Here is a 15,259-nt window from a genome sequence, read left to right on the forward strand (position 1 = left end):
GCCCGGCAGTTAGTTCCCGTGTCTCCTGAGGAAGCCTGAAAAACAAGAGGGACTGGCAGAAAGAGAGGCCCTCCTTCTCTAGATGGTGGGTAGGCCACAGTTTTGAGATTTGGGGAAGATGAAGAATTTCAGGATTTTTTTTTCCCACATAATGGGAAAATATAGAAGCAGCACATGTATTTTGATTGTTACTTGTAGAAGCCTAGATGAATGGAATGAAAACCGGGGGGTACAACATGGTGGAACGCTGTCGCCATCAATCTGACGCCCAGCTCTGCCATACAGGAGTCACCATTGTGGCCCAGACCAGCTTCTAGATCCTGGTCCATCTTGATTTCCTTCTAGTGGCTGCTTCTTTAGTAACTTCTGTCATTAGCCACTACTTCTGCTATTGCTTTGAGTTCATTGTCTAGTTTAAATCAATTTATTGATGCCATCACCCTGAACCAAACTAGTTTACCAGAGATGAACCAGAGAGAGGGTAATCAAGACCAGACGTGCAAGTATTGTTCTATGGTAGCTCAGAGTGCAGTTTTACTACAGGGTTGGAATATTACTGTTTTAGAGAAGGAACTATCTCTTAAAACTCAGCTCTTTCGTATTATATTTATTAATGTGAGGAGAAATCTCTGGCCTTAATTTAGTAAAACAGAGACTTTTTATTTTTTATGTATTTATTTTTATTTTTTTAAAGATTTATTTGTTTATTTTAGAGAGAGAGAGAGGAGAGGAGCATGAGCAGGAGGGGCAGAGGGAGAGAGAGGATCTCCAGCAGACTCCATGCTGAGCTCAGAGCCTGACGTGGGGCTCGATCCCACAGCCCTAAGATCGCGACCCAAGCCGAAACCAAGAGTCAGATGCCCCAAACAGAGACTTTTTAGGTCATTGTGCAGCCAGAGTGCACAGCTAAAAAAGGGAACAAGCAGCAGGTAGTCTGAGAACAGCTGTGGGTAGAAGATGGACAGGCGCTCTTTAAGGATTGGTAGGAAGACTCCTGTCCACTGCGTGATTTTTGTAACATCACCGCCTCTTTGGTTCTTGAGTGGGCTAGCTGGTGCATGGAGATTACAGCCACAACATCAGGACCTCAAGAACAACATCTAAGTACAGGCGGAAGGAAGTCTCTTCCGGTTGACCAGTGCTGACTGTAACATTGAATCATCTGCTGGCCAAGTAGGAAGCCACTGCAGGCTTTCTGATGTGGACCTACCAGTCACAGAGCTAGGACAAAGCTAGGCTTTCTTAGTATCATCACACTTTGTTGAGAATATTCAACTTTAATAAGCTTAAGTTTGGGTCTCTTTTTATAAAATAAAGAGGATTATTTGCGAGTTGAGTGCATGACACTCTCTCCCCAATAATGCTAATAGAGACAACTAGAAGTAATGTATGAAAAGCAGAGGAATCGTGTTGGTATTTAATATGAGAATAAACAAAGTCGGGTCCTATAGCAATAGAGGGAAACAAAACGGTAAGGTGTGGTTATTAAGTGTCTACTCTAGGGGAGACACCATTTGGTGGTTTACATACCTAGTCTGAATTCTCGCAACTCCTATGCAGGAGAGATCTTCCCTGTTTTACAGGTGAGGATTTGAGCTCGGACAACAGATGCTTACAGTCACAGATAGTAATTGGGAGAGCAATGATTCACGCCTCGTTTGGTTTAATTCTAGAGCTTACCCAAAAGATTTTGAAAAGAAACCAAACCCTAGATTTTTACATGGGACTTTTAAACGGCTTCAATAAGAAAATAAAGTTATTTATTGTTATGATTATTTTACTATCAGACACATGCTAAGTAATGTGCAGATATTAACGGAGGCGTGTTAACACTCCTTTGTATCACGCTTCCCGGCGGGAAGCACGAGCAGGGGAGGCTGGTTCTAGCAGTTGTCCTGCACACGCCCTCACCACAGCCAGTTCTTAGTTTATTTCCGTTGGCAATAGAGGGTGCTATTCGCTTTCTAAATTTTCTCACAGAAGCACACATTTCCATCCCATGCCTGCCTGGTTCTAGTCCTCACTTACATCACTGACAGCGAAGTCAGATTAATCTTTTGGTTCTAGTGAAGTTCTGGCATTTGCTGAGATTTAGATTTCCCTGAATTTGTTCGAGCAAGGCACTTTCAGCAATATTGTATTTAGCGATGGAGCAACAGAATTACAGGGCGCAGTGGTTTCTGGACACAGCAAAAAAGTTTGAATGAACATTGCCCTTATAAATCTGACGTTCTTTTCTCTGTCAGTAGAAGATGTCACACCACTACCACAGACAGGAAGCAAAAGCATTGTTTGTGGAACAGTCATCCAAGTAATGGAAGGATAGGATTTTTAAGTTTGCAAACTCCATGGACTTCTTGATTTGCTTCTTAAATCCTGACCTTAATATACGATGTTTCCTGAATGGTTCTTTACAGGGACGCCTTTACTGAATGTATCCTCAAATAGCCATGAATTATGTCTGAAATTATGTAGAGAAGCGTGTCTGTGTGCACACGTGTGTGTATAGTGGAAGTATTTTAAACACTGTTCTGTTTATGTGTTTGTGAATACGGTAGTAAGGAGTAAGGAAAAAGAAAGATCCCAAAACCTGTCAGAGACTTTATAATGAAGTGTGAGGCTAGAAATCAGAAAGGCATTATGTTACTGTAGCATCTACATTCTTGAGGCAGTTTGGGCTGCAAGTTTCATAAGACCCAAAATCACAGTGGCTTAGACAGGAAGTCCAAAGACATGATCGGTACAAGGTTGGTTATTTCAGACACTCAATGTTGTCATCAGGAAATCAGTTTCTCTCAGCTCTGCTGTCCTTAGGCTGGTTCCTCATGGTGACAGTGTGGCTGCCACAGCCCCGAATGTTTCTTATTCACGTAGCATCTGAAGGCCAGGGGTAAGAGAGTGTCTAACTTTTGTTACCTTTTAAGAAATAGAAAAACTTGTGCACGAGCTCCCTGTTATCCTTGGCCATCTCCCCTTTGCTCCACGGTGGCCTCTTAGGATGTGTTCTCTCTTCCTAAAGCCAGGTACTGGCATAGGGTAAATGGGGTTAAAGTGATGCACGTAAAATGACCAGGATTGACCCCGGGGACTAGGGAGGGACCTAGTCTCTCTTCTGAAGCCATAGTCTTGGATGAGTGAATAAAATTGGAGTTATGTTAGCAGGAATTCTATTAGAAATGACTGTAGGGTAGGCAGTCAATATTGCCCCCTCAAGGTTGTCGGCACCCCGCTAGAAAAGCAGACGGAGAAGCGTGTCTTAGTTTTTCCTTTCTGAGCCAAAGGAAAGATGCCAGGCTTGAGATTTCTGGAAGAGTTTTATTAATTTACGTCCCGTCAAACTATATGTGATTAAAGACAATAAAACTACTTAAATATAGATTACAACTAATTTAGTAATGTCCTCTTTTCCAATTACCTGAGGCATTTCTTGGACCTCCTGTGCACTTTCTTTGCTTTGGGTGGGGGGGGGGCGAGGAGGGGATGTGGAGTGTGTTGGGGGTTGGGGGCGGTAGCAGAGATGGTAGATAGTCAGCGTTTCGTCCTGATTGCTGTCTTTGGAATTATCCAGACTATTTTTTATTGTTTTCACAAACTATGAAGCTAGAAATGATTGCTCTCACCTCCCCATCCATTAACTATGTAGAAAATTAAAGTCGTCATCTCTAGAACACCAACCATCTACCTACCTACCCCCGCCCATGGCAACTCTGGACGGCCTGAGTAATTTGAACGTGTGCAGGGTGATTGCCCTTCTGCCTGCAGATAGCATCGCATATGCAGAATGTCAGCCCCTAACGGCGCGTGTAAGGCGGTAATGGTTGCAAAGGCCTAGCTGCTCCCTGCACTGGGGCTCCCTAGTGTCCTGTGTTCGTGTGTAATGAACAGACGACGTCCATACTCCCACGTAACCAGAGCTTGTCTCTTGCCCCTCCCCAGAGAGATGCAGATCAGTTCCTCCAGCACCACCACATCCGAGAGTCAGGATCCTTCTTCTGGAGACCCAGCGGTCAGCGCACTTCAACAACAGCTGCTACTCATGGTGGCCCGGAGGACCCCGACAGAAGCCCCACGGGTACGTTCTGGCCGCACTGTGAATGTTGCAGGAGCGGGGATCTTGAAACCGGTTTTGTGGTCAGATTGCCTGACAAAATTAGTCAGGTCTTACCCTGGTGTTTACCCCGCTGCTGGGTTGTGGCCATATCACTGCATGATAGCCTACTGAATGAATGTGGGGAAAAACGACATTTATGTAACAGGTATCCTTCATTGACACTAACAGGATTGTCATTGTCTTACTGCTCTTCCAAGCACATTAGAAATTCACGTACATCAATCTTTGGTTGCCAGGATGCACAGATCCCACAAGGGCTTCCTTGACTGGGATGCCTTTTGTTCACCATGGTTGGAAAATACCTGGATTCTTTTTTTATTAATTTATGGCGGCCTTATATACTAAACATTCAGAGATTCTTAAAGAGAATCTTGACTTGAAGAGAGATTTTATTCTTAGAGCAAATGACGTCATCAAGGGGCTTAAAAGACAAAGGCTTCCGTGATTTCACCAAGAGGTAACTTACTAATGCTCATTCACTTATACGGTACACCCTTATGAGGATGACTCTGGGAGAGGCAGAGCAAAGAATTCAGAGCAAAAGATTACACGGGAGGTAAGAAGTATCACCGGACATGAACTTAGAGCTACAGATTCAAGCAGGGCATTTCAGACAGAGAGGCTGGAGAAGGCTCCTTAGAAGAGGGGACACCCGGGCTAGACCTTGGAGAGAGATGGCTTCAGCTGGTGCAGGCTGAGGGGTGCTGGCAAGTTAGTGTGAGGTTTTTCTGTTGCTGTATTCATCTTCCTCCTGGCGATGTTGTGATTTCTTCTAGAAACCTCGCTTACAAAAAAAATACAGTTTTAAATTTGTTTTTATGATTTCCAAACTAAGTTTTCCCACAAGATGCCTGAGAACATCGTGGGTTGAAATTGGTCAGATGTGTGAAGAAATGGTCATGTTATCTTGTAACCGACCACGCATTGCTCTGGAATCCTGCTGACCGGGTAGAGAGGACTGGGAAGTGCCAATGGAGCGGAACCAGCCCTTCCGGGCTTGAAGGAGTTTCTGTGGGAACCAGCATCCAGCGAATCCAAAAACTCAGTCTTTAGGGCATTTCTCCCCTTCCATGTATTCAGTCTCACCTCCCTCTCCTCCTTTCCAGGGCTTCTGGGTACAGGAAGGAGTTTTCCTAGACCCAGGGGAGACACCTCTGGTCATGGCTCAGATGCCTGGCCCCATCCTGGTCACCGGGTATGCTGGTGGCGCCTATAGGGGAGTGGCTGTTCCTGCCCAGTTAGGGTGCACTCCTTGGGGTGCATTCTGTGGCCTCCTCCTCTCCACCACTCCCTTTGGTTCATCGGTCTCTTCTGTACCTCCGTGTGTTCCAGTGGGCCTGGGCCTCAGCTGCACCCTCACACGCTGTGCCCTGTGCCCAGCCCTCCCTCAGCCACCAGTACTAGCTCCCACCACAAGTTGAAGTACACCGGGGCAGGGGGCGGGCAGAATGGGGGTTTTCTCTGAGACACTGACATTTTCCCTGACACAGGCCTGGGGAGGCTCCAGCTCCCTGCAGTGCTTCCCTGCCTCCCGGGATGTCAGTGTTGGATCTCCAAGGAGAGCAAAGTTACATAAAAATACCCACATCATTTGGGAAGATGTGAATGTCACTGATGCTATGAATGATGGAGCCGCAGGGAAACCAGGAACTTTGGATGATCAGAGATGCAAACCCACACACTTCGTATCTCAAAAACAGCCCAGGTAGAGCAGAAACTTGGAAATAACTAATTATTGCATGGAAAAATCAGAAAGAGTCACGCTGTTCTTTACATTCAAAATTCTCTAAGTGGTGTGATTATGTAGGTGAGCGTATAAAAAACTGAATTCATATTTAGCGTTTCATTGGCAATTACTTAACCAGATTCATTGACAAACTCCAGTCTTTTTAACTTTATTTAAATTTTTAAGGAAAATTTAAAAACTTTCAAGTTTCACTCTATGTAGGTGTGGAAGTAGAAGGATGAGGATTGCTATCCAGGCTCGTATTTAGACGCTGAGGAGATATTTACAAAGGTCTCACACCAGAAACAATTCTTTACTTCTCCTGCTTGGCTTTCCAAATTCAGCTGGTATCACCGATTAGGTTTTGGCCACAAACGAAGAATGAAGTTAGTTTCCTGCCCATTCTCCCAGTCTATTTAGTGAAGGCTTATGTACTGGTAGCTCTGTGCTAGGGACAGGAGTACAGTAGCAAAAGGACCCAGACCCTGCCTCCAAGCACTGGTCAGCCGACTCAGCTCGCTCTGATGGAGGTTATGGTCGGGATGGGCTCAGGTGCTGTGGGACACAGGAAGCCCCAGGTCGGGATGCACGAGATCAGGGAGGCTTCCTTGGTGAGGTGACAGCTCAGCTAAAATGTGGAGGATGAGCTGACTCGAGGCAGAAAAACCGCCTGGACAAAGGCTGGGTGGTGAGACAGAAAGCAGGTGTCCTGCTCACAGTCCTGGCACGTGGAGGCATCTCCACAATGACACGAGGAGTTGTCCTGAAGACAAGTTCAGCAAAAACAAGCAGGAAATCGGGCTCTGAAGACAAGACTCTTTAGTGACTTCCTTTCCTCCCTCCACCTTCCCTCTGTCCTTCACAGCTGCTTGAGTGCAGCTTGTGGGGTGGGAGTCCCCCCCAGCACAACCTTATGCAAATTCCTCTCAGTGCAACAGATGACCATATCCTACAGGCTCTGGTGGTGACCAGGAGGCCGGCCCGCACCAGAGAAAAGACTTTGAAATTCTTCCCTGGCACAAATAAAAATGAATGAAGTAGCCTTGCAGGGGGAGCTCCCAGTAGGACTGGTCAGCTTCTTTTTATAGGAGGCAGATGAGTGGGAGAGGTTCTGTTCCGTCACCATGGCCCCAGAGCTTAGCACCCGAGCACCGAGAGAAGGACAAAGCTTGGGGCACACGTGGGGTTGGTGGAATCTGTCCTCTGAACTCCAGACTAGCATGGAGGGGCTTTGAGTATTATCAGTCACAGTGTCCCATGCATCCCTGTCATAAACTGGTACTTCTCAGGGCCTCAGTTTCTCCATGATGTATTTCTAAGCTCATTGGGTATAGTCTGTCCATTCATAATCATGACTTTAAAATTTTACATTGTACCATTATGTAGTATTTGAGTAATCCCCTTAAAGCATCTTTATTACACTACTGGTTGAGAGGCAGGCCCAGTCCACTGAAAGACAGTGTCGGATCCTTGGGAGTACATTTCTGCTTCCGTTTACCCTCACCTTGAGCTGGCTTCAAACCCCTTCACCCTGCCCACATTAAGACATGAGACAGTATTGTATGTGAAAGTACTCTGTAAACTGAGGCTTTCTGTAAGTCTATAGGAGTGGCATTATTGTTATCAGGGGTAGCATGAAAGCCAGTGGTTCATCGGTCCTAAACCGATCAGTGAGCATTGCAAAGATGTGCACAGCACTGGGTCTGGCTGACAGTTGCTCTAGGTTAATGTAAAGGTAGCATTTCCATCACAATTTACTATCATTAAAGGACTAATGAAAACGGAGACTTTCACCTTTTACCCTATATACCATTTGTGTTTTTTCTCCCGTGATGATGTGTTCATGAATTGCTATTTTTAAATTTAAAACATTTTTAAAAGGTAAAAGCATATTCCTGGATCTCTAATTTGCATGAAGTCGTATATATAGTGTTTTTTTTTTTTAAAGATTTTATTTATTTATTTGCTTGAGAGACATAGCGAGAGAGAGCATGGAGTGGGAGGCGGGGAGAGAGAGAAGCAGGCTCCCCACTGAACAGGGAACCCGATGCAGGGCTCCATCCCAGGACCCTGAGATCATGACCTGGGCCAAGGACAGATGCTTAACCGACTGAGCCACCCCGGTGCCCCCATATATATAATGTTTTATAAACAATTATGTCTACAAGAATATTGACATTTACTAGCAGATGAAACAGATATCAATTATAATACCTTAACATAGTCACTGATCATCTCATGTATTCATTTACTGGAAAGTATATTTTGACTTAAAAAATGAATATATGCATACTTTTCATTTATGTTTGGAAGTTTATTTTTTTTAAACATAAGATTTGTTATGATTCCTGAAATTTCACAAACTCCTTTTTTTTTTCTTTTTGCAAAATTTTGCAAAACTGGAATTTTGGCTGCTAAATAGAGCCACTGTTATAACAGTATCCCATGTGTGCTTTATGTTTTTTATCCTTCAAAGTGTTGTTCATATCCAGATTTAACCAGCATTCCATTAGCAGATTAGGAACACTAGTTGTGTGCAAGGCATGTGTTTGGTGTCTCATTACATCTCATATTTGGCATCCCATTATCTTTATAGGAAATTTTGGAGGTGAGGTGTTATTTTCCCTTGGATTTACCAGCTAAGGAAACCAGAGCAGAAGGCCCTGGTGTTTGGGGCATTGGCTGGACTCTTCCCAGCCCAGTGTTCCTTTCACTCACTACTGGGATTCAGTTCTGCTCATCTCCTTCTCAGATGCTTCTGCCATGATGTCTCATGAGCCCACTTCTGACACCAAACAGTCCCTTTCCACTCCACCTTCCCTGCACTGGATTTGACAGCTCTTGGGAAGGACACATAGTGCCACACAGGACTGCTACCTCTACTGTGTCCTCTTCACTCCTCGACCTCTCCCTTCAGGAGTTTTCAAGACACTTCTGCCATTCACAGGAGGCCTACAACTTAAATCCACCCGTGTCTGTTCTGGCGTTGAGGATTCCGTAGACCTGGTCACTTGCTCTTCTCCACATAACAAGCCCTCCTTTATATTTTAGCTTTTATTAGGTACAGTTCATGCTTCAAGTCTTAAGTCTGACTTTAAAATTCTTTGAAATAACATATTATTGGATATCCATTATTGCCTGTCCTAATTATTTTTGTCAGTGTCCATTTTCTGATGGTTTCCTTTTCAAATTTGTGTTTTTAATTTATTTCTCTACAATTGGACTCATATGTATTGTGTCTTGAAGTGTTTTGCTGTGCAGGTGGCTCTCACCTTACCGGTGAGCACTGTCTAAGCTGTGGATTCTCCTGGGTTCCCCTAAGTGAGACTGCAGAAGGAAACCAGGCTTCAGTGTCCCACAGTCCTCTTCCTAGAGTAGGGCCTGGGGGGAAGCAACCTGACCTCTTAGAGCCTCAGTTCCTCACATTTGAAACTGGGATAATAGCACCTATGTGGAGGAGTTCTTGTAAGGTTTTGAGGATTAGAGATACTATATGGCAAAATTATGCCAAATAATCAGTGGTAATGATTAACACCATAAAAAAAATTTTTTTTTGAGAGAGAGAGAATGTTTGAGTTGGGGAGGGACAGAGGAGCAGAGGGGAGAGAGATAATCTCAAGCAGGCTCATGCCCAGCAAAGGACCTAACTCGGGACTCCATCTCACAACCTTAAGATCATGACCTGAGCTGAAGTCAAGAGTTGGATGCAACCCAGGCGCTCCCAAATTCTTATTATTTATATGGAGCTCTTGAAGGTACCATTATTTTGAACAGTAGAACTTTTCAGGTAGCTTGGGGGAGAGGGATGGACCTTTACATTCTTAAATATTTTAATATTACCAAAAAATATTTCTGAAATGTACCATATATATGTGTGTGTATTTGCCTACCTTCTTAAGCTGAATATGCTAATCATCATTTAAATTGTTACAGATAATTTAGATTCATGAAGGGAGCCTTGAATATTATGCTGTAAATACAGATCCTTATGGGGAGTGTGAGCAATGCATTTATCTTGTTTCTTCAAAAGAACTTGTGTTCAACTTACACCCTGTCACTCTGTTTTTGCTAATCTCTTTTTTGAAACAGGAGAATAAAATTTGTGAGCCTGGCCTACTGGGCAATGTGACATGGTGGTTCTTCGGTAAGGCTTAATTAATGAGTCAGAGACAGAAAGAGCGTTTTGGCCAGTGTGTCTATGCATTCACATAAATCAGAGACTCGGTCTCCATTGTGAGTCCTACCTCTGCTAGCGCTGTCATTGCTGATGCTATCCAGGAGCTCTGCCCTAGACCCCTTACTCCCAACTCCCTCCAGTGTTATCTAACTTACACACTCCCATGACTCACTTCTCTCTCTTTTTCTAGATATACAGGCATCGATATATTTATACTTGTGTATGTGTGTCACCGTGTTCTCATGGTTAGTTTGCTTGTCTACCCCCTGGAGTTGTTAAACCCCTTTAAGCTAGAAACTCTGTCTTGTTATCCTTTGAATTCTCAGCATATAGTTCTTAGATAATCTGTACAAAAAATATTTGTTGGATGAGAGAGTAAATGAATGATTGAAATGATGAGAAAAATTTCAATTTGAAATTTGTACCAGAAAACAGGCTATGAATAATTGCTATAATCCATTGAAACATTTAGCTCTGAGGTTCCTTGGTAGCTAAGGCAAAAAATGAAATTCCATGAACCTTATTTTCTCATCAAGGAAGTTAAGTTATGGGCTGATTTGTACCTCAGAATGTGGCTGTATTTGGAGAGAGGATCTTTAAAGAGGTAATTGAGTTAAAAAGAGGTCATTAGGGTTGGCCCTAACCCAACATCGCTGGTATCCCTCTAAAAAGAGGGGATCGGGATGCAGATACACACGGGGGAAAGACCACGAGAGGACACAGAGAAGACAGCCATTGACAAGCAAAGGAGAAAGGCCTCAGAAGACTCAGACTTCCAGCCTTCAGAACATTTGTGTTGTTTCAGCCACCCACTCTGAAACTAATATAGAAGCCAAGTCCTTTTTCCTTTGCATTAAATGCTGAGATTTTTTTTAAACAAGGATTTTTATTTAAGGAGCAATAAATAGCACAATTTACCAGAATCTTTAATAACTTTTGCAAACGATGTCGATGTGATCTTCATGTGATTTTATTTTTCTTATAATCCCGAAGAACGCTCTCATCTTCGCTGCTGCTTGCCCTTGACCTATTTATGCATCCTAGGTGAATTCCCACATCACAAAACAGTAAACTGTGGTAGCCCTGCCACTCTTTGTCCATGGAACATAAAGGAAAAAGATCCCTTCTGTTGGGGGGAGGTTTACTATAAACCACGAATTCCTTGTCATTAACAGAAGATGCTCTTCTTGCTGACATGACACAGTTTCCGCTACGCTCTCTTTCACGCTGGAATAGAATCCCAGACACAAGCAGCACTTGCCATCTCAACTTTCCTGCAATAATACAGCCAATCCATCCTGCATATGGCCGTCCTGTATATTGCCGTCATGATGGAACAACTGTCCCTTGAAATGCCTTTTGCATTAATATTTTATAATCTGAATAATAACTTCATGTTCCATAGCTGAGTCAGTGCATTAGTATCTGGGAACAAAGAGGTGGTAAAATGGGCCTCCTTGGAGGGCTCTGCCACGGTGTCTAGTGAAGGAGCTGTGCCACCCTGATGCAAGCCAGGCATTCTGACACCAGTGACTTTCACTGAATCGAGAAAAAAAATCTGCCCAAATCTAACCTTCTGCTGTCTAAGTCAGGGAGAAATGTGTGTGACCTTTAAAAGGCAGCAACCACCCCCTCCCCCATGGTTGCTCTTCTGTACTGTCCTCATCCCTTTTCTGGTCTTGGCCCTTCTTACGGTCTCCTGTGTTTTGTGTGCTTCAGCCTACAGGAAATTACAGCCTATTTTACACCCTTTTTGGAAAAATACAGGGCCCAAGCAAACAAGTAAAAGTACAGATTAGAATGATCTAGCACTTCCACATCTGGATATATATCCAGAAGAATCTAAAGCTGGGACTCAAACAGATATCTACATGCCCGTGGTCATAGCAGCATTATTCGCACTAGCCAAGGGGTGGAAGCAACCCAAGCGTCCATAGACCGATGAATGCATGAACAGAATGTGGTGCATCCTTACAATGGAGTATTCAGCCTTAAAAAGGCAGGAAGTCTGACACCTGCTACAACATGGATAAACCTTGAGGTCATTATGCTAAATGGAATAAGCCAGTCACAAAAAGACAAATACCCTATGATTCCACTTATAGGAGGTACCTAAAGTCATCAAAACATAAAGATAGAAAGTAGAAATGTGGTTGCCAGGGGCAGGAGGCAGAATGGAGAGTTAGTATTTAATGGAGACAGAGTTTCAGTTTGGGAAGATGAAGAAGTTCTAGAGATCTATTTTACAACAATATGGATATAGTTAATACACTGAACTGTACACTTAAAAATGGTTAAGATGGTAAATTCTGTGTTGTTTTATAAAGCACAATGGCAAAAAAAAAAAAAACAGGTTAGAAATAGAAGATCTACAGAGGGCTGGGGCATCTAGAGAAGTCTCACTGATAGTAGCAAAAAGCAACAAACAATGGCCAACGGCAAAAGAGGAACATGGGGGCTTTGTCTTTTTTTAAAATTCAATTTAGTTAACATATACTATATTATTAGTTTCAGAGATAGAATTTAGTGATTCATCAGTTGCATATAACACCCAGTGCTCATTACATCGTGTGCCCTCCTTAATGCCCATCACCCAGTTACCCCATCCCCCGACCCACCTCCACTCCAGGAACCCTCAGTTTGTTGCCTATGATTAAGAGTCTCTTATGGCTTGTTTCCCTCTCTGGTTTCATCTTATTTTATTTTTCCCTCCATTCCCCTATGATCATCTTTTATGTTTCTTAAATTCCACATATGAGTGAAATCATATGATAATTGTCTTTCTCTAACCGAATTATTTCGCTTAGCATAATACCCTGTAGTTCCATCCACATCGTTGCAAATGACAAGATTTCATTCTTTTTGATGGCTGAGTAATATTCCATTGTATATATATGCCACATCTTCTTTATTCATTCATCTGTCAGTGGACATCTGGGCTCTTTCCAAAGTTTGGCTATTGTGGACATTGCTGCTATAAACATCGGGGTGCATGTGGGGTTCTTTGTCTTTAATGGTCTCTGTGCACAGGGAATGGCAGACAGAGTACAATGTGGGAAGTCTAACAGGAGCCTCTCCACTTAATCTGGGACTTCAAGAAGCCACATCCTCCTCTTAGGATTAACTAACCACACTCAATCAACACCATCCCCACTAAGGGGACTGCACAGAGAACTCCTGCCTCAAACCTCGGTGTGGCTTTGCAGCCCTTCTTCACCCTGGATCACATGGATGATCCAAGCACCTCACACAAATAATTTATTTTAAAATGGTGCCAGGTTGGTATTGCATTCCAGTGCCTAGCAGAAACAAAGGTAAGTTTTAATCCGGAAGAACAGAGCTTTAATATTGCTGTCAAAGAATTCATACTAATAAGGATCCAAGGAAAAGTGAAAAGTTATAAAATATACCAGAAAACATACTACCATGAATAAGAGCCAGCAAAGTCAAACAGAAAGCAGAAACAGACTCTCAAAGGATTTAGAAATGATAATGATTAGATTCCAAATATGGATTAAGTATGTCTAATGTATTATAAAGAGATGAAAGAAGTGATGGAAATCTAAGTAAGAAGCAAAAGGCCATGTAATGACCAAGCAAATCTGAAAAAAGCACTGGATACTAGAAATGAACAATATAATAATAAAAATAAAACTTTAAGGGATTTAACAGGAGATTTGATACATAACAGCAGAGACAGATTTGAACAAATTATTTAGCTGTAGCATGGAGAGATAGAGAGGAAAAGAGGGAAGAAGGTTAAGAAGGATGGAGCTCTGGGCCAGAAGGGTTATCGTACTCCTTGTCAGAGTTCCAGAGGAGATGAAGGAAGAGCGACATAGCAAAAACAATTTAAAATTTAAAGTTTGGGTGCCTGGGTGGTTCAGTTGGTTAAGCGACTGCCTTCGGCTCAGGTCACGATCCTGGAGTCCCTGGATCGAGTCCCGCATTGGGCTCCCTGCTCAGCAGGGAGTCTGCTTCTCCCTCTGACCCTCCCCCCTCTCATGCTCTCTCTCTACCTCATTCTCTATCTCAAATAAATAAATAAAATCTTTAAAATAAATAAATAAAATTTAAAGTTTAAGATGACACACCGATATAGGCATTCGTGTCCTGGCAAACTGATGAGGAAAGGATGAACATTTTATTTTTTATTTCTTTTAAAGATTTTTTATTTATTTGAGAGAGAGAGCATGAGAAGGGATGAGCAGCAGAGGGAGAGGGAGAAGCACACTTCCCGCTGAGCAGGGAGCCCAACATGGGGCTCCATCCCAGGACCCTGGGATCATGACCTGAGCCAAAGGAAGGCACTTAACTGACTGAGCCACCCAGGTGCCCCAAGGATGAACAGTTTAATAAATGGCACTGGGACAATAGTTTTCTTTATGGGAAAGAAAATGGACCCTTATATCATGAACAGAGCCTTGGTAGACCAATAACATAAATATGAAAGGCAAAAGTATATAACTTTAAGTAAAATGATATAATCAAATATCCTTACAAGTCTGGGGTAGAAAGGGATTTGATAAACAAGGCACAGAAAGTGCAAAACTTTTGCACTTTATAGGAGAAAATGGATAAATTATATTTCGCTTAAATTAAGAACACCAATTTATCAATAATGCCATAAGGAAAGTGAAAAAACAAGCCATAAACGGTGAAAATATCTAACATATCATTAATAAAGGTCTTGATCATATATGTGCATATATGTACAGATACACACACATGCACATAGACACGTATAACTAATGAAAGACAAACAAGCAACCCAACGGAGAAAAGGACAAATGATTTCACGAAGAAAACTAAAAGTGGACAAAGATGCTCAACTCCATTAGTAATGAAGGAAATGCAAATTAGAATAAAACTGAAATATTTTATATGGCAGATTAGCCAAAATCAAAAATTACCTGATGCTATCACATGGTGACGTGAGGATGTGGAGCAGCGCGACATTTACCTGCTGTGGGTGGGAGTATAAACTGGTAGAATCAGTTTAGAAATCTTATTTTTCCAAAGTGTTTCCTAGTAAATTGAACATTCCCCCATACCCAGTAATTGCATTTGTGATAGATTGTGCATTTTCTGGAAAAGTCCATTTGTTTCCTAGTAAAGTTGAACGTGTGGTACAGTTGAACATTTGCATTCTTAGCAATTCCATTTCTAAATGTATGTTAGGTCTATGTTCTATAGAATCCTTGCACCTATGTACCAGGAGACATTCCCAAGAATGTCCATAGCA

At 42.7% G+C, this 15,259-nt stretch overlaps 1 protein-coding gene across 1 annotated transcript in view; it reads left to right on the forward strand.

Moving 5' to 3' along the window:
* PCNX2 (pecanex 2) overlaps positions 1-15,259 on the forward strand; it is a 302,267-nt gene that overhangs the window by 53,799 nt on the left and 233,209 nt on the right. The window contains exon 9 of the mRNA XM_021696119.1: positions 3,937-4,072. Coding sequence (XP_021551794.1) covers positions 3,937-4,072 — 136 coding nt within the window. The remainder of the gene's footprint in view (positions 1-3,936; positions 4,073-15,259) is intronic.

Source organism: Neomonachus schauinslandi, chromosome 6, assembly GCF_002201575.2.
Source record: "Neomonachus schauinslandi chromosome 6, ASM220157v2, whole genome shotgun sequence".
NCBI classification, from domain to species: domain Eukaryota; kingdom Metazoa; phylum Chordata; class Mammalia; order Carnivora; family Phocidae; genus Neomonachus; species Neomonachus schauinslandi.